This window comes from Amblyomma mixtum, chromosome 7 (assembly GCF_055824585.1).
Source record: "Amblyomma mixtum isolate Tamu chromosome 7, ASM5582458v1, whole genome shotgun sequence".
NCBI classification, from domain to species: domain Eukaryota; kingdom Metazoa; phylum Arthropoda; class Arachnida; order Ixodida; family Ixodidae; genus Amblyomma; species Amblyomma mixtum.
In genome coordinates this window covers 62,373,765-62,392,269 of record NC_143018.1, presented here as the reverse complement: position 1 = coordinate 62,392,269, position 18,505 = coordinate 62,373,765, and the positions used below count along the sequence as shown (strand labels likewise).

General features: G+C 46.1%; 1 protein-coding gene across 1 annotated transcript in view; it reads right to left on the bottom strand.

Annotated features, from left to right (window-relative positions):
• LOC149336275 (corticotropin-releasing hormone receptor 1-like) overlaps window positions 1–15,317 on the bottom strand; it is a 156,694-nt gene extending 141,377 nt beyond the window's left edge. Inside the window, exon 1 of the mRNA XM_089554690.1 lies at window positions 14,893–15,317. Within this exon, the coding sequence (XP_089410816.1) occupies window positions 14,893–15,091 (199 nt within the window). The 5' untranslated portion in view covers window positions 15,092–15,317. The remainder of the gene's footprint in view (window positions 1–14,892) is intronic.
• Between the last annotated feature and the right edge of the window lie 3,188 nt (window positions 15,318–18,505).

The following is an 18,505-nucleotide window of genomic DNA, read 5'->3' as shown; positions in this document are numbered from 1 at the left end:
CTGAACTCATCGAAATGCAAGTTCGGTCGTCGCCAACTCACTATTCTCGGACACCTCGTTGACGCTTCTGGTGTACGCCCAGATCCCATCAAAATTCAAGCTGTGAAGGAGTTTCCTCTTCCAAGGTCGTCGAAAGATGTGCGCAGCTTTGTCGGCTTGTGCTCGTATTTTCGCCGTTTTATCAAAGATTTCGCCTGCATCGCTCGTCCCCTCACCGATCTTCTGAAGAACGACACCGCCTTTACCTGGGGCCCTGCTCAAGAGAACTCATTTTCATCCCTCGTCCATTTGCTGACCACTCCGCCCATCTTAGCACATTTTGACCCGTCGTCTCCCACAGAGGTTCGCACGGACGCCTCCGGATATGGCATCGGCGCCGTACTTGCCCAACGTCAACAGGGTCAAGATCGAGTCATCGCTTATGCCAGCCGCCTACTTTCAGCCGCAGAGCAAAATTACACCATTACTGAGCGCGAGTGTCTTGCCCTTGTCTGGGCAGTGGCTAAATTCAGACCCTACCTGTTCGGCCGTTCATTAGCTGTTGTCACGGATCACCACGCTCTCTGTTGGCTGTCTTCACTAAAAGATCCCACCGGTCGCCTTGGTCGCTGGGCATTGCGCCTCCAAGAATACTCATACTCCGTCGTGTACAAGTCAGGGCGCCATCACCAGGACGCTGACTGTTTATCCCGATACCCTGTGGAACCACCTGACCTAGAGGACGCTGAGACCCTGCCCTGCCTCTTAGCTATCTCCGATCTTGCCGATATTGCCAACGAACAGCGCCACGACTCATCTTTACGTCCTATCTTTGATGGCATCCGTTCTGCAAACCGATCTCAGTCTCTGAACCTTTATGTGCTCCAGAACGGCATTTTGTATCGCCGAAACCTACGCTCCGATGGCCCTCCGCTCCTGCTCGTGATACACCAACATCTACGCTCTTCTGTCCTTGAAGAACTGCACGACCTGCCGACAGCCGGTCACCTTGGCGTGTCCCGCACGTACGCTCGGGTGCGGCATCGCTTCTTTTGGCCTGGTCTCTATCGTTCCGTCAAGCGTTACGTGGCCGCTTGCGACCTGTGTCAACGTCGGAAAAGGCCCTCCACTTTGCCTGTCGGTCTTCTGCAACCCATCGACATACCTCCGGAACCTTTTCACCGTGTTGGCCTCGACCTTCTTGGCCCTTTTCCGACGTCCCTCTCCGGCAACAAGTGGATCGCTGTCGCAACTGATTATACGACTCGGTACGCCATCACGCGTGCTTTGCCGTCCAGCTGCGCTACCGATGTTGCCGATTTTCTTCTGCAAGACGTCATCCTTCACCACGGCGCCCCTCGTCAACTGCTCACCGACCGCGGCCGTTATTTTCTATCCAGAGTAGTTCACGACATTCTTCGTTCGTGTGACACGCAGCACCAGCTCGCGACAGCTTACCACCCACAAACCAATGGGCTTACGGAAAGGTTCAACCGCACGCTCACCGACATGTTAGCCATGTACGTATCGCCAGACCACCGAGATTGGGACGCAGCCTTGCCTTATGTGACATTTGCATATAACTCTTCCCTTCATGACAGAACAGGCTATTCTCCTTTCTACCTTTTGTTTGGTAGGCATCCCACCTTGCCTTTGGACACACTCTTGCCGCCTTCTTCAGCCCCCACCACTGCTTACGCTCGGGACGCCATCTCCCAGGCCACGCTGGCGCGCCAAGTAGCACGTAGTAGGCTCCAAGCCTCTCAAGTTTCCCAGAAGTCAGCCTACGACCGCCGTCACCAGGCCGTCGAATTTACCCCGGGATCACTCGTCCTTCTCTGGACGCCCTCTCGCAGCGTCGGTCTCTCCGAGAAGCTCCTTTCGCACTACCGTGGTCCTTACCGTGTCGTGCGCCGTGTTACCGACGTGAACTATGAGATTGCTCCCCTTGAAACCTCGCCATCGTCCTCTGGCGCCACCACCGACATCGTCCACGTCTGTCGCCTTAAACCTTATCACGACGCCCATACGTCGCCGCCCTACGCCGAGGCGGCGTTTCAGCAGCCGGGGGTCCTGATGCGGGTAGACGACGACGACAAAGAGCGATGGCACGAGTGGGAAGAGTAGAAGAGGACAACGAAGTTCGGACTGTGTTCTCGGTGCCGCTCGCAGCTGTTCTTGTCTCTTTGTAAATATCTGTAAATATATTCTTTCCCGCAACAATATTTTATTTTTTCATATTTTTTTATTTTTATTCTTGCTTTTCTTATTTTCATTGTTTTTTATTTTTATTTTTATTCTCTTTTCAAAGGGTTATTCGATTTGGCCAAGATGGGTGCTTCTTCAAAGCTAGCCTCACAAAGTTTTTTTCGGGGATTCGTCGCATATCAGTCCTTCCCATACCAAGACCAATGGGCTGCCATGTTCCCGGGCGCTAGGAAAGCGTCAGGTGCATTCCGGTGCTCCTTTGACCGCTAGTAAAGGCAGCGCCTGGTCTATCCTACGTATGGCTTACCACGAGAAAGAGGGATATTTTAGCATGTCCAACATTCTGTGAGAAAATTTTGAAAATTGTAAGATAGTGTAGTGGAAATATTGTAGGTAATGATTCATTTTTCTGATGTGTACAAAAAACTCCCTTTTAAAACTCTCTCATCGATCGCATCGAAGAATTAAGACTGCCATAAAAAGCCAATGGGGAACGCTTTTGATGATAGCAAACATGTTAATCGAAAAACAAATTCAGTATTGCCGTCAAGGGATCTGCCGATATATCGACTGTTAATGAAATCTTACATTATATGAAAAAATTGCGTTCATAAACGGTTTCCCGCTCACAGATGCCTTTGTCCAGAATTGCTGTGTATGCGACACCGATGAAAAAATTCACGAACTTCTCTCCGTGCCGTTCACCGCAACATTCCTTAGTCCTGCTTCCTGGGTCGACTTTTCCGCATAGGTTGCTCAGTTTACTCGGTGCTGGCATCACGACATTCATGCCATATCTGCTGGTGATTTTCTTGAACCTATGCGAAATCTCGCGTATCTAATACAGTACCACTAACGGACTCCTCTGTTTGTCCTTGGTCGACCCTCCTATTCGAGGCCTCAAACTCTTCAAACAAGTTTAAGCTGCAGACACCAAAAGGCCATTGGGTATCCAGTTCTGCACAACCTTTCCATGTGCAGGCTGACGCTCTCACCCGAAAACAACCTGCTGTACTCTGACTTGCGCCTTGAAATCAAGTGATTCTTCTTTTGTTATCCTATGCGTATTCTTTTTCTTCATGTCAAGAATAAACCTAAACGCGGTTAGTATGCGCCTAATCGTGTTTAACGTCCTCCCTGGCTTCTCTTCTTTTCTTGCGAAACTACGCAGCGCTTGCAATTGAGTACTCCAGTGTTAAACAACGAACTAGCCCGAACACAAACTACGCTCCATTTACCTTGGACGGGCTTCATCCACACGACGGCTCGAGGTGGGCTCTATATAACAACTCACATCGTAAAATTCTCAGGTATATTTAATTAAAAAGGCGACGACTTTAATTTTGCGACCACTTCACTCAGTTCCACTCCATTTAAGCTACTGCAACACGCTCCCATGAAAAAGACGTGCGTCACCACCGTGTCCCGAGGCAGCAGCCATCAAGTAAACTACGCGCATTGTCATTGCCTATTTGGCAGGGGCATAAATAGGGTTCACTGGCTGGCGCCGTCAAAAGCTTCTCGAGAATAGCGAACATCACTTACGGATTGACGCTTAAGTTCACGCTGCTTCTGCAACAGATGTTGCACGTCGAAAGAGTACGATGATTCTCGGACAAATTACTACCTGGGAGAGCCGGTGACGAAAAGAGCGAGGTGCAGCTTGGCGATAGTGAATATCTTCTTCCGTTCGTTTACTTCTTCCGGCTGCTGGGCAACCTTTTATTATTGTTATTTTTGGCGGCTCGGGGCATAGAGGACGCGCACAGTCTTTGGCACGCCCGGCCATTCGACCTGTCGCGCAGAAGTGCCCTTGTTTATTTGCAGCTCCCGAAATACCGAGACAGTGAAATGCCAAGACAGTGAAGTGCCAAGACAGCGAAACTTTCCAGGTCGCTGGTACGGTATTCATTTTTCACGTCTTCCGCTTCGATAAAGCGAGCAAAGAAAGAACAAACCAAAAAACTTGCCTTGTTTTTTGCTTCTGGTTCCTTCGATGTCAGTCCAGAGACCGTTTCTCAGTTTTCCGCTGCCAAAGAGGAGCAATGTTGACGCTGCTCTTTACTCCCAGGAAGGGCGCCGATACAGGACTCGCGACTAGTTTCAGTCGAAACGCGACATCCGGAAATAGCTACCGTGCAGTCGCGCTGTTTTGGGTGAACAAAATTCAATACCTTGCACCTCCTACCACTTTTTCATTTCTTTTGCGCAAGGGATGAAGTGTTAAAAATTCAGGGCGCCCACGCGCCGAAGGGTTTCAGCTAGTGTCCATGTCCATATGGAGTTTTTGTGTCGTTCACGACGTTAGCCAGGACAGACGTTGCTAGTGATTTCGTTATAAAATCCTGGCTTGTTCTCATCTTTTTTTGGTGACTTCCTGCGAAAGGTGGAACTGCGTGCCGTAGTTTGCGAAGCATTAGCCTTGCTTGAAGGTCAAGAAGCAGCACAGCATCATGTGAAAGCGCGTGTGAACAGAGCCTCCAGAGGAGTAAAAAAATAAATAAAACAAGACAAGCGTTCCTAACTGAGCTGTACTTTTTGCCAAGGTGTTCGCGACGTAATGGGTTCCCCTGGTGTACGCGACGTTGAAGCTTCAGCTTGCACTTCAGATATTTGAAAGCGTCCCGCTGGGTAGCTGGCTCGAGAGACAGCGAAAGCCCTGTCGAGAGGCATTTGCCTTGAAAATAACGGCTTGTGCGCCGTTACTAAAGCGATGAAACGACGAGGCGACCCAGCTTCCGATGAAGGCTGCGATTAACACATCAAAGTGTTTTAGTACCGCGCTGATGGATGGAGGTAGAAGTACCTTAAGAAGGGATGTGCATGCGCGCCTCTGACACAAAGAAAATAACTGCTCTTATTGTTTTTCTTTTCATTGATCGAAGAATGAACTTGTTCCCCTGCCCCTCATGCCGGCACACTTTGAAGTGGCGCTGTTAAAAAAGAAAAGAAAATGAAAGCACGGAAGCAGATGAGCCGCTGCATTTTCTTTCTGCAAGGTGCGTCCCACCCGCCTTGCAAGTTTCTTCCCAATAAAGATTTTAGTTTGCGCTCCCTCATTTTAGCACTACCTTCCTTTGAGCCCGTGTTTACGATTTTGTTTCGCTGTTGAGAACCTATGCTATGCATAACCTCTTTATATATATTTACATAAATATACAGCTCAAAGGATTTGCTTATAAGTTGCGCAGGGTGTTTCACCTAAGACTTTAAACAATTTTTAAAAATAGACTTTTTGAGCTAGAAGAACAACCGCCGCGGGGGCTCAGTGGTAAGGCGCTCGTCTACCGAGCCGGAGTTCCGGGGTTTGAACCCGACCGCGGCGGCCGCGTTTCGATGGAGGCGGAACGCAAAAGGCTCCCGTGTGCTGTGCGATGTCAGTGCACGTTAAAGATCCCCATGTGGTGGACATTATTCATGAGACCTCCACTACGGCATCTCTTCCTTTCTTTCTTCTTTCACTCCCACCTTCCTCCCTTCCCTTACGGCGCGGTTGAGGTGTCCACAGAGATATGTGAGACAGATACTGCGCCATTTCCTTTCCTCAAAAACCGAAACCAATTTAGCTGGAAGAGCATTTTCTTCGGTATAGCATTGTCAACGGTGTTGTACATCAGAATACAGCTAAGACGTGCTAACTAGCAGGATGTTTAACTAATATATGATAGTTAACTTTTGAACTATCGCTGTTAAGCTCCTTGATTATTGAGAGGCGTGCAGCCCACCGTAAGTAATATCCATATCAGTTTTTAGAATTTCGAAAACGCGGTTACCCTGGACACTGTGGCCCAACAAATTTTGTCTACATTGTGCCAAAACACGTGTTGTTTTATGAAACTTTCAGGCAACGCCTTCTCTCCAGTACACGTAACTCATCGAAGTAGCTAAAATTTGCTGGGCCACAGCGCCCAGAGTAACAGTGTTTTCTAAGTTCTAAAGACAGATATGGATATTAATTACGGTGGGCTACCCGTCTCTCAATAATTAGGGAGCCTAACGCTAACAGTTAAAAGTTAATTCTTCAACATTAGTTGCCGGCCTGCTAGTTGGCACGTATTAAAAATATTCTCATGTACAACACCACCGACAATACCATGCCTAAAAATGCGGCTCTTCTAAATCAGAAAGCCTAAGTTAAAAAAATGTGTAAGGTCTAAAGTGAAACACCCTATATAATGGGAACCTCTAGCACTCATCAAAGTGCGATGCTTCGGCAATGGGAGGACCTAAGTTTCCGCTACAAACCTTGCTCGTGTATTGGTTGTTATTTATTTATTTATTTAGTTTGACCCAACGTACAAGGCCTGCTGCAGGGGCAGAGGCCAAAGGCTACAATGCCTGAAGAAGCCTCTGTTCCTCTGCAGTCGACAGCAGTGCGCGTACAGAAGTGAAAAGACGAAATGAAGATCTAGGGGTCGTTTAAAATGCAACGGGAAACGGAAATACTGCTCGGAACGAACATAATTTTGTAACACAGATGTTTAAGTACACAACCTGAGAATGATTAAGAAGTCGTACCATGTACAGATGTTGCCATTCATGTAGAGATCAGGACAATGTTAGATACATTTTTTTCAAAATCTTGACGAAAGGGGCGCCTTACATGAGGGAAAACAGGGGAAGAAAATACACCTCTGCGTGATACATTCTAAAATCAGAGTTCTTAGCAAGTACACAGACAGATAACATCGAAGTAACATAAAGCAAAATAGCATAAAAGCCAAGAAGCATAAGGACAAGTGCTAAATTCTCATAATGAATACCTGATTAAAGCATAACACTTCTAATGTGGTTTTTAATGGCATTTGGGCATGTCAGGAAATTGATTTTTACTTCTGTTTTTTTCAATATAAGGTTTGCTTGGAATACGCTGGATTGTTTGCCATAACTTGTTGTTGTTTTCGGCATGCGCCTTTTTTGTGTCTAATTTTATAATTAAGGCCATGGCCCGAGTCATGAATGTGAAGCTCTTAACATATATCATATGAAGTAACTTAAAGTAATACAGCTGGTCTGATCTTAACAAGTCATATTTTAAAAACAAAGAGGCGGTTGGCAGATGTAAATTGCGATGGTAATTTTCAAAGCATCCACTGTGGCCTTTCTCTCTTCCTTCTTTGGCTCCCCCTTCTTCCCTCGCCTCACGGCGTGGTTGAGGTGTCCAACGAGAAGTAAGACAATTACTATGCCTTTCAGATAATTGAAACCTCCTTTTTTAGCGAAGGGCTTTGGGTAATTTCAGCTATCTGTAGTCCTTTAGCACGTACTGACAACACACTTTGCACGGGTGGGTTTTACATTTCCGCTCTATCCAAATACTTCAGCCGTGACTAGGAATCGGTCCAGCCACCTTGAGCTCAGAAGCCATACGCTAAAGCCGCATCTACCCTGAAGGGTAAACCAGAATGGAAGCGCGGTGATTTTCTTCATGTAGATGTATTCAAGGGCTCCTGTGTGCTTCTAAAGCGACAGCGAGTATACGCCAACCCCTTACTTAGGTTTGAACGTTCCGTTCTTGGATGGCAGCCTCATCTGGATAAACCTAATTATTAGGCTTCTCGGTTAAGCATAACCATAGCGCGAACCATGCTTTGGCTTACATCTTTTGCCGGCATCTTGGGCTTATATAACATCTATACTTTGGTTTACAATTTACAGGCCTTTCCTTTTCGCGTGTATCTTTCTGTGTGGTCGCTATATTCCTCCGGCACTCTCTGCATTTTTTAATTACATTAATTTTGTTGCCCAGCTGTTCTATGTATGACGTACCTTTGTGTCGTTCATATTTCTGGTTTTCTTCTACCTGATTTTTCACTGACTATAACAGCTGGCGCGATGAAACGCCGTTGTAGTCAGTTTACGCCACTCGTTGAAGAGCCTCAAAAGTTTCTCGAGACTAATCGTAGAAGTCAGGGACGAAGAGTTGGACGGAGAATGAGCGGCTGTTGTTTTTGCGAGAGTTTGGCCCGCGCGCGTATACACAAACGCGCACAAAATATACTGACTTCATCAATTCAGAGAAACTTTTCCGCGCCTTTAAATGATGCGCTAGGAAGATTAGGCGGCACTCGAGAGCGCAAATGCCTCAAGGTCGCGCAGCGTTCATACATTTGTGAGGTCTTCAGTGCCCCGAGCGTTTTATAATCCGAGTTTCGCTTTAACGAAGCGCTCGTAATCCCATTTGCACTCGAGGCCTCAGGAACTTTGAACCATTAGACGCCTTCATAAGCTATTTTTTTTTGTCGTTCTGCTGTGGAGTACGGGCCCTTTTGTTACCTAATGCCCTTTGGCTGCAAACTAATGCAAGTGTTGTTGCGCGCGCGCCTATGGATGCATGCTAGCAAGGACCATTAGTCATGTGTGTCAGCGATACAAACAATGGCGGCCAAGTGTAAACAAGAAAAAAAGAAATAATTAGCGGGAAACTAAGTAAAAAGTGAAGCAGCCGGAAAGAACGAAAATAAAGTAAAGTAAAAGAAACGAGAGTCATGGAAAGGTAGCGGCCACTTATATCCTGCGAAAGTTACCACTCAGTAACGGTAGACGGCGCGAAGCTGTAATTTGTTTGTTTTTAGGTTCACTTTCCTGATTTGTTAGCTTCTGTACGTCTAACTTCCTTGGACAAAAGTTTTAAATTTTGGAACTTTGTAAAGTATTGTTACGAAAATATTGAAGATAATGGTTCATTCTTCCGATGTGAAGGAAAATCTTTCTTTTTGAAGTGTTTCCATCGATCGCATCGAGCAATTAAGACTGGCATAAAAATCGAACGCGAAACACTTTTGACGACAAAAAAAAACGTTATCACAAAAAGAAATCGAAGCCTAGCGACAGAAGATGTGCGGATATATTGATTGTTATATTAACGGGTTCCCGTTCAAATATGCTTTTGTTCACAATTGTTGGGTATGAATTAAATTTTGTGTTTCGAGTGTATTAGAGTCTGCGCAAAAAAAAAAAAAACTTTTTGAGAGCATCCGGAACTTTTGTGTTCGAGTGTATTAGAGTCTGAGCGAGAAAAAAACTATTATGAAAGCGCCGGGAAAACTTTTCAAAACGTCATTTCAAAACTCACGAGTTGATGCTTTGGTTTCACATCATTTCCCATCTGTCTACGTGCAGCTATTCCGAAAGAAGCTTCACTACGGTGGCATTGCAAGCGACACGAAAATTCGATGAGGCTTCCAGCGTTCGCGTTCTTTCTTTATATTTTTCTTCTTCTTTTTAAACGATCGCACATACGTGTTCTGGATGAAGTATCCGGGTTTCGAGACGAATTCTGTACATGCACCTCAGTGGTCCTTTGGCGGAACACAGCGCCCTCTATTCAGTGGCGGAAACGAGCGACAAAAAGGAAGCCTATGCTCGCAGGGGCTGGGTGTGCAGAGTCGCTCGACTGGCAGTGACAAACAGAAGCCCTGCGAACGCCTGTTGTTCCTGCACCTCGCAATGGAAGCGTCGGATACGTGCTGAGCGTATAGTTTTGGAGACAGTAATGAGGGTGACGGTGACATAAAAATTGCGAGGACACTTAGGCAACTAAAGTGTTGAGAAGCGAAAAACGAGGACACTATGCAGTGACGACTTTCGGTGGATGTGAGGTCGCACCGTTCCCGTGGCTATATGGATACCCAAATTATGCATCTTTCTGGGATCTTAAGTGTTAATTACGCTTAATTACGCATTTTTTCATCTAATTTGACACAAATTTGACGTTTTTCTGACCATTCAGAGACAATTTTCACTATGCCGTGACGACTTCCGGTGAATTTGACGTCACACCGTGCCCGTGGCTATATCGACGTCTGCGCTATTTCGACAGTTTTGCTTATAATTAATTAACTGATTAATCTACAGTAATCAAAACTTGGCTTCTAGGTTAACTTTTTCCTCCTCTATCTGAAGCAACCATTGGTTTTCTTCTATCTTTTTAGTTCTTGAATTAAGCGCGTGTGACACACTTTGTTAACGGACGACAGTGTGATCCATTAAAAGCTGTCGCCTTAAAACAAACGGAATTCGTTAAGGTGCAGTTCACATTACTTATGCGGCGTAGTACCTCCGACCGACATAAAGACTACGGAAGAGTGGCTAACCACTCAATAGAGGCATGCGGTGTGACTAAACTAATCTACGGTGCTTTAAAGAAAATTAAAGAGTTTACAGGCAAGAAATGAAACCCCTAATTTTCTCCCCCGAAGCTGAGGCAGACTGATCTTCACTTATTGGTGTTGCGGACAGAGACGAAAGTGGCCGAAACAAAATAAAACTAACTGAAGAAGCCGCAATGGTGAAGCGTATGCAAGGAGTAAGGAAAACAGAACCGGTCTAGTTAACTCGGTCTAGCCATACCACAACCCGCAAATTGCCTAAACAGTTAGGTTAAGCAGAACTCGATCGAGTGGCTGATAAAGTGGAGGTGCTTAAACCGCTGGCGATAGTGCGGCCGCGGCTGAAAGGGGAGGAAAGCTAGTTACTAAAGGGAGTGAAAAATTAACACAAAACGTTCCATGTCAGCCGCTTTTTAGCGCAGAGGTGAAGGTGAAAGTAAAGCGCTATATACGAGCCCTTTATATCCCCTCCATTGTCGCCGCCGCGGTGGCTCAGTGGCTATGGTGCTCGGCTGCTGGCCCGAAAGACGCGGGTTCGATCCCGGCCGCGGCGGCTAGAATTTCTTTGGAGGAGAAATTCTAGAGGCCCGTGTACTGTGCGATGTCAGTGCACGTTAAAGAACCCCAGGTGGTCGAAATTTCCGGAGCCCTTCACTACGGCGTCTCTCATAGCCTTAGTCGCTTTGGGACGTTAAACCCCATAAACCAAACCAAACCAAACCCCTCCCTTGTGGGCTCAATAGCTTATCGAGGGTCTCGGTTCCTGCAGTCTTGATGCCATAGGTTGCATAATAAGGTTATCGCACACTATCCGGCCTCTCGGTTCGATCACGTTTCGCCTGTAGCTCGCGGTAGTACACGAATGACTAAGCCCGCCGCTGTGGACGACGGTGGCACTGGTGATCACTCTCAAGGTTAGATTACACGCAACATAAATAACCCAAAAGCAGCACATTTAACCGCCATTCTTTATTCAGTTTTTACCCCGCTTAGCCCGAAGGCGCTACAGCAGAGGGGTCACAGTGATGAAAAAAAAAAAAAAACACATCTTCGTTCGTACAGCACACTTGTTGATCTGAAAGGCGATTCCATTCACCTATAGAACGCACAAAAATGAATTTGCATACATCTTAGTTCTGGTATGGTATTCCAAAATCTTAAAGCAATGACCAATGCGAGAAGAGACATAATAGGGCCTGTGTAAATATTTTTCCTTTTGAATGCCGATTTTATCATGAAATATTTGTTACAGCAGTTTAAGGCGCAATTTCCTTCTTCGAGAAGGAAGACTTTCCCACCCTAATTCGTTTTTCATGTCGGTCCAGCTATCACCTCTGCAGTATCGACGTAGGACGAACCTTGCAGCTTTGTTGTGGATTTTTTCAAGGTTATTGCACAATGTTATTTGCCATGGGTCCCACACCGCACATGCGTATTCGAGGATGGGTCGAACCTATGTGACAAAAGCAGTTGATTTTAGTGAGGCGGCGTGTGACCCAGATTTCGTTCTAAAAAGTTTAGGGTCTTTGCAGCCTTCGCGACCACTGTGTCAATATGAGCATTGCAAGAACAATAGGCCGATAATGTCACACCCAAATATTTATACTGCGATTTACTAAGCTACTAAACTGCTCAACTAAGCTACGATCGCCGTAGCTTAGTTGGTTGAGCACTGGACGCGAAATTAGAAGGTCGTGGGTTCGTTTCCCGGCGGCAGCATGTGGTTGTTGTTGATTCTGATTTCCAATCAGCGTTTTTTCGGCGAGAAACTAAATACACTACTACTGATTACACTATCTCATTGATTACGCCCACCAACTATAAAATAATAGAAAGCATTCAACTATGCTAATTGGTTTCAGTGACTGTTGGTTTCCTTCATATATTAAATCAACAGAAACGGAGTGCAGCACACACTAGAAAAATAATACTAGGTGAGTGCTTATCTTTTTTTTACTGACATTAGCAGGATGAGTTTAAACTGGGCCGGACATGCATACCTGAGTGGGTTTTATCGCTGGCGTTCTGTTTAAATTATTAAATATTAACGAAAGAAAAACATGGCCGGAAGCGACCGGATATGAGGCTCGCTGTCAGAAAACCCACCGGTGAAAATTCGCCGTGGCTTTCACAGAACCGAGCAGAACGAAGTTCTCTGACAAAAGAACTGGTCCAGCCGTAAAATGAATATGCACGAATATGGAATAGCACATTAGGGCCTTCATCACACTCGGCAAGGATGACGGCTGTGAGGGCGTGGCGTAAAGGAGGGTGTTCGTCGATTATGACAGGATTGTATGCTTTCTTCTTTTTTTTTCAGTGTAATTAAAACATGTTTAGGATTGCACGCCAGGTTTTCGCGGACCCACCCCTGCGTCGACATTGCAGATAATTTTCTGGGTGAACAAGAAGTCGGCTTCAAGCCTCGCAGGGCAAGTGGCTCAGCAAAGAAGAGTGCGAGACCTGCCACTATTGGAGTTGGTCGTTCCCGCTTTAACGCTTACATGTTCAGACTGCTAGAACTACTTCCAAACAGTGTTTTGGAACGTGCACCGTTGGCATTAATGGGCATCGCTGACAAGGAAGGCAAGTACGCATCGATTAGATACTGTACAGCGTGCATCGTTTTCTGTAGTTTTCTATAAAGTCGAAACAGAGAGTTCGGCTGATGCATGCTGTAAGGGCGTGAATATACAATGTGCAGAAAGTCTAAACAGTTACTTATAAAAGTCTATAAATGTTTCCGACGGTCTGTGACAATCATTTATAGAGTTTCAATCTATAAAAATTTTTTTGAAACTTCAGTTCACAAATATACAGACAACCTAAAAAGTTGTCAAAGTTGCAATTTTAAACAGACGTCCACACACAGTTTGAAGAAATCATTGTCTTCTTAAGGGTTACGGCGAGCAGTTTTCGCGTCTCTTTTTGTTTTGCTCATTAGCTTATCAGTTGTCGGAATCGCTTGTGACCACTTTCTCTGAAAGTTAAATTCCTAAAGTGACGAATTAGTACCGTAGCTTATTCGCAATCCCAGCTGCATAGGAACGCCTCCTTCTTGGTAAAATAATGGTAAAAGCGGGACCACGGAAGTGTGGTCGCTTGAAATTGCGCCACTTTTTGTCTTACGGTCCACAATAATAATAAACGTTGACAACAAGGTATTATATTTTTTAGGCCATGCCGCTGTCTCACTTAGTCCGCAGGTGTGAAGGCGAAAATATGAGGCGCTATGCTTTTTAACGATGTGTGTTTTTTTTTTAGAATAAACGCCTTTTTTTTTCTCTTCTACCATTGGTACTTACGCCCTGACGTTCATGAAGAAGGAATCTGGCCGCCGGTACAGGATCGAATACATGGCTCATCAAGTGCGCGAAAGCAAAATGATCAATTCCGAAAAGAATAGCTGGAAAACCCATACAGCACAACAAGTTCTTTTCTCTTGCTGTCATTTTACTAAACAAAAATTTTACGCGACACATCTTCGGCACTTTGTTTTCAAAAGAACAAAAATGACAGCCATTTTTTTTCTCGCCAGTTTTATGATATAAGAGTAACGCAGTATTCGAATAGCGGCTAAGCCGATTATACATGATCACCGATGGCGCTTCTGCTCATTGCTTTGACGTGTGACGCTCTGTCATGCAAATATATATGTTTTTAAAGAACATACTTGCACTGAACTGAAATGTAGTAAAAGTCCGTCGTTTTGGCGGTGGCCGTACCCTGAAATGTCTGGCAAGTACCCAGAAGGAATTAAATTATTGACTGTCGAGTGACGCGTGAAAAAAAAAAGCATGCCCTAAGGGGCAAAAGTGATTAAGCGGAATCGAATTAATGCTAATCCATGCTTTCCTAACTCTGCCGTCTTTCTGTTTCTTTTTGTTTTCTTGAGGCGCACACATTTTTGTGCCGAGCAGATTAATTAAAGAGCACAGAAAGAAAGAAAAATAAAATCAGCGGCGGGATCGGTAAAGTCCTAAAGGGGGGTGTTAGTGACAGTGCTATAAAAAATAACAGACTAATCACTTGGAGAAAAGGTGTGCATCAGTCGGTTAGAAATATTCGTTCAGTTCTCTCGAGTTTCAAGCCCAGAAAAACAACAGCAAGAAAGAATTATGGAGTACTTAAGAGTATAAGACAAAAAGCAGGCTTTGTAAGTATAAGAAAAAAAAGTAGCTTTCTCGGTGAGACTTCGCGCTTGGAATTCTTTATCTTAGAGGCCAGAAAAGACAGTAGTAACATCAGGCGGTCATTTAATTCATATATTATTTTTGAAGACACTTTTCTCAACGGACTTCGTTTGCAGTGAGTGAAGTTCTACGTTAATTACTGCTCTTGTTGCTAACTCTTTCGACTGTATCAATGGACACATGATTTATTATATGCGATTAATGTAGAGAGAAATCAATTCACGATGTAACGGGCGCTAGTATAAGGGACTGCGAAGTGCTTTTTCCTTTTGCTTGCAAAACAGTACGCATACGTAGTAAGGATGGCGACAAAAGAAATGCATTGTACAAATCAAAGAGCACGACCATCAGTCACCAGAAACGTCCAGAAAAACGTGTCGGACGTAATAGCTGTCACTCACCTCCCAGAGGCGGTCCATGCCAGGCGTTCAGCTGAGCGCACTGTGCCTCGTTCAGTTGGTAGTCGATTATAGTGGTCGCGTTCTGTCGCAGCAAAAGTTCGAGCGAAGCCGTGGATGCCTCGATCAAATCGCCTCCCAGGGACCAAACTTGCTCGCTTACTGTGGTCGACGAATCACCGGTAGAACTTTCCGCCGCCATTTCAAAAGCAATCACTCGACAGCAACTAGGTTGCACATTCTTTCAATTCGTCTTTGCTCCAATCAGACTGAACGCAATCCAGATGCGACAAGGTCCTGAATTCCGGCGCCTCAAGTCAGAAACAGCAACGACACTTTCAATGCACTTTGCGCGCGCATAAACTTCTGGCAAAGCCGCGCGTCGGAGTAGCAGACGAACTTTGCTCAAAGACGCGCGTCCCGCACAACCGCGCTTCCAAGATCGTCTGCATCTCCCGCATTCCGGCCGTCGTTGCCGCTTCCTTCCCTCTTCCCCAATTTTCCTCCTCTCTTCACCGGGAGAAGGAAAGAGGCACGCCTCTCGAGGTCACGTGGGAAAAACGGGATCGATTAGATGCGAGCGGGATGTCGTCTGCTATGCGCTGGATGCGTGCAGACAAGCCTATAGAGATCGTGGAAGCAAGAAAAGAAATACACGGCAGGCAAAGTCGTGTGTGGTTGTGTGCGTAAGGCGGAACGTAATCGCTGGACGAGATAACGGCGTGCGCTGATCTCTAATACAAGGTAATTACAAGGGATTGTTGGGAACAGCTTGGTGGATCGGAACAAAAAGAAAAATTCGGTAGAGCGCTTGATTAGAAGCGCGCAACATGTGCACGCTCGAGCTGAATCGGGGAATGTCACAGTAGTGTGAAACAAATAGAAGGGTGTCTGGGAGAGGCAGGCAGAAAGGGCGATCGGCTTTAAGCATCCATGCTGGTGTATTCTACCATGGTCCCTCACCACAACTGTCGTTAGAGGTAAATGGAAGAAAGCGAAGGATAATGCCGCGCCGGGTGAAAACTAAATTATGGCACCGTTCCTGAACTGCCCCAGTAACTACCGAACAGTTTGCACAACGAGAGTGTCGGACTATGGTTTGAGAGAAAGAGAGAGAGAGAAAGACAAAAAGGAAGGTTGGAGAGGTTGGAGGGAAGGCAGGGAAGATGGTTCCGGAGGTCTGCCCCCTACTGGAAAAGAAAGAAGTGACGTAAAGGGTTTCCCAAGATCGGGAGTGGCGCAACGTTCGAGGTCTTCAATTAAGAACGCGTGCGCGGCCAATTCGCAACCTGTCTCGAAAGCTTGACGCCGCCAGGACGCGGAGCAGTGCCTGGGAAGCCTTGTGCTCTGACGATCGATGTGGTCATCAATTTGTTTGCGCTGGGGAGCTGATATGAAGGACTGGCATGTTGACGCGAAGCTCTGTACTATTTGTTTGATGATGTTCTTTGCTCGAAGAAGCCATCACACGGCCTTTTCGCTCCGTCGCGCGAGAGGCGATCTAATCTAAACCAAATATATGCAGTAACGGGAAACTTTCTATACGATGTTAGAGATTGCCGTAGCTGCTTCAGGCGCCTTATTTCTAGGGTTCATTAAATCCAATGAAATGAAGGCGGCAGAAGGTGGCGACACCTCTTCTGATCATCGAAGACTGCCAAGCACACTTACTGCTATCGCCGCCAACGAGTTATCTGTTTGCGGACATGCGTTCGCCCAAGAAGCAGCTCTTGCCTAAGGCCTGTCTTTCGTTTTGCGTCCACGTGTGCATCCGTGGTGCAATACCAGCCACACCCAAGTTATTCTCCCGAAAACCAAATTCCATGAGGCCACCTGCCAGGAAAGACGCCTCGAGCAATGTGCGTATAAGAGTCTCTAATAAAGGACGCGTTTCAATCAAGCGTCTGACAGTATGGAAATGTCATATAATCGCAGCGTCATTACGTGCCTCGCCTTCGACTTTTCTCTTGTGTGTTGTGCTGCTTCCAGACGACAAGGTCGACAGACTAGCCGTATCCTCTACGCTTCTGGAATATCAGGAGCTTGCCCGACTTGATTAACCCCTTAAAGAGATACAGAGGAAAAATTGATATTGTCCTGCATCAAAAATTGGCAGTGGCTTAGCTCGGCTATGCCAGGATGTACGTAGCGAAAGCTAAGGCGAGCACAACGACGAAGCAAGCGGTGTGACGTCATACCAAACAGCGGCGGTGGCTCCGCGGTGAGGCGCGTGGTGTGACGTCATGCCAGATGGCGCGGCGAGCGCACGGCGTCCGCCAGCTGCGGCGGTTGCTAGCCAACGGCTCGAAGTCGGTCTCTGTGCCTCCTCGGAGCACCACCACAGCGAAATTTCGAGTTCGTGGCCAATGTAGCTTTCGCCACAATACATTCCGCGTTCTAATAACAAAGAGAGAACTCGCACAGCAAACGGCGTCTTTCATAAGATAGAAAAGAACAAAAAGCGAAATACAGGTGTCGCTATAAGTGGCCTAATTCTCAAGTGAAATGCCATGCGTCGACAGCGATTTTTGGGCGCGGATATGAGAGGCTACGCAACACTGTCATTCCCTTCAAAACAGTGCAACCGTTCCTTTTTTTTTGTATGGACGTAGCGATTTCGAAGAAAGTCGGGGGAAAATTTTTCAGTGCAATTTTTTTGACGATAAATGCTTCTTATGCTTCCGCATCAATTTTTGCTGACAACAATAATTGGATAGCGTTGTCTTCACTGTGCGTTAAACATGCGGTGTTGGCGACGCAACATTTCCACGGTGTTAGACAATGTTTTGAGGGAGTTCGCGCCAAAAATTTGATGTGAACATGTTCCAAGTAACCTGCGTTTTTCCGGTAAAAAGCATCTGGCGGCACTGCGAGGAACTTGCGTGAAGTAAACAGGGAGTGAATGTGGGACTTCTTCCATATTCCAGAAGTGTGTTCCGTCTTACTGCTGGCAAAAGCAATTTTCTCTTACTGTTGTTTTTAGAGCTTCTTTCGCCGCACTACTATAATGTTAAGAAAAACATCCTGCTTTTCGACAGCGCTCCTGGCCACCGCCAGATGACACGACAGCCCGATGTACCGGAATCGTGGGCATGGTAACAAAGTAAGACATCGGGAGATACCCGAGTTGACGGACAAAACACACAGTTCAATTTTTGGCAGCAACCGCAATCACCGAAACGTCTCTTTAAAAGCGCGTCTCTAGCCGTGTATTCGGAACGAGTGTGCATTTTACGCTTCTTTTCTTCTGAGATCAATTCTATGACCTTCTTAATCATCTGTTCGGTAAAGTGCTCTCGAGGACGGTCCGCATGACGCAAGCATGCCACAGTATAGTTACATCTAGTTGCATAGTGTTATGGCTCCGTCAAGTGGACCCGTAAAGATATCCCAAATCACCATACGTATACCCCAAATGCGTCATATCCCTGCGAATATCAGAGGACGTGAACTAGGGCCATGCTGCTATCACTTATCGAGAATGCCGGGTGTCTAGGATGGTAATTCTGAGATGCTCACTCGAAGGAATGCATTAAATGCTGCACTTTCCCAGTTGACGAGGTTAATGTCTCTGATATTCTTGGGCTCACCAATGAGGACATGTCTTGAGAAGCTG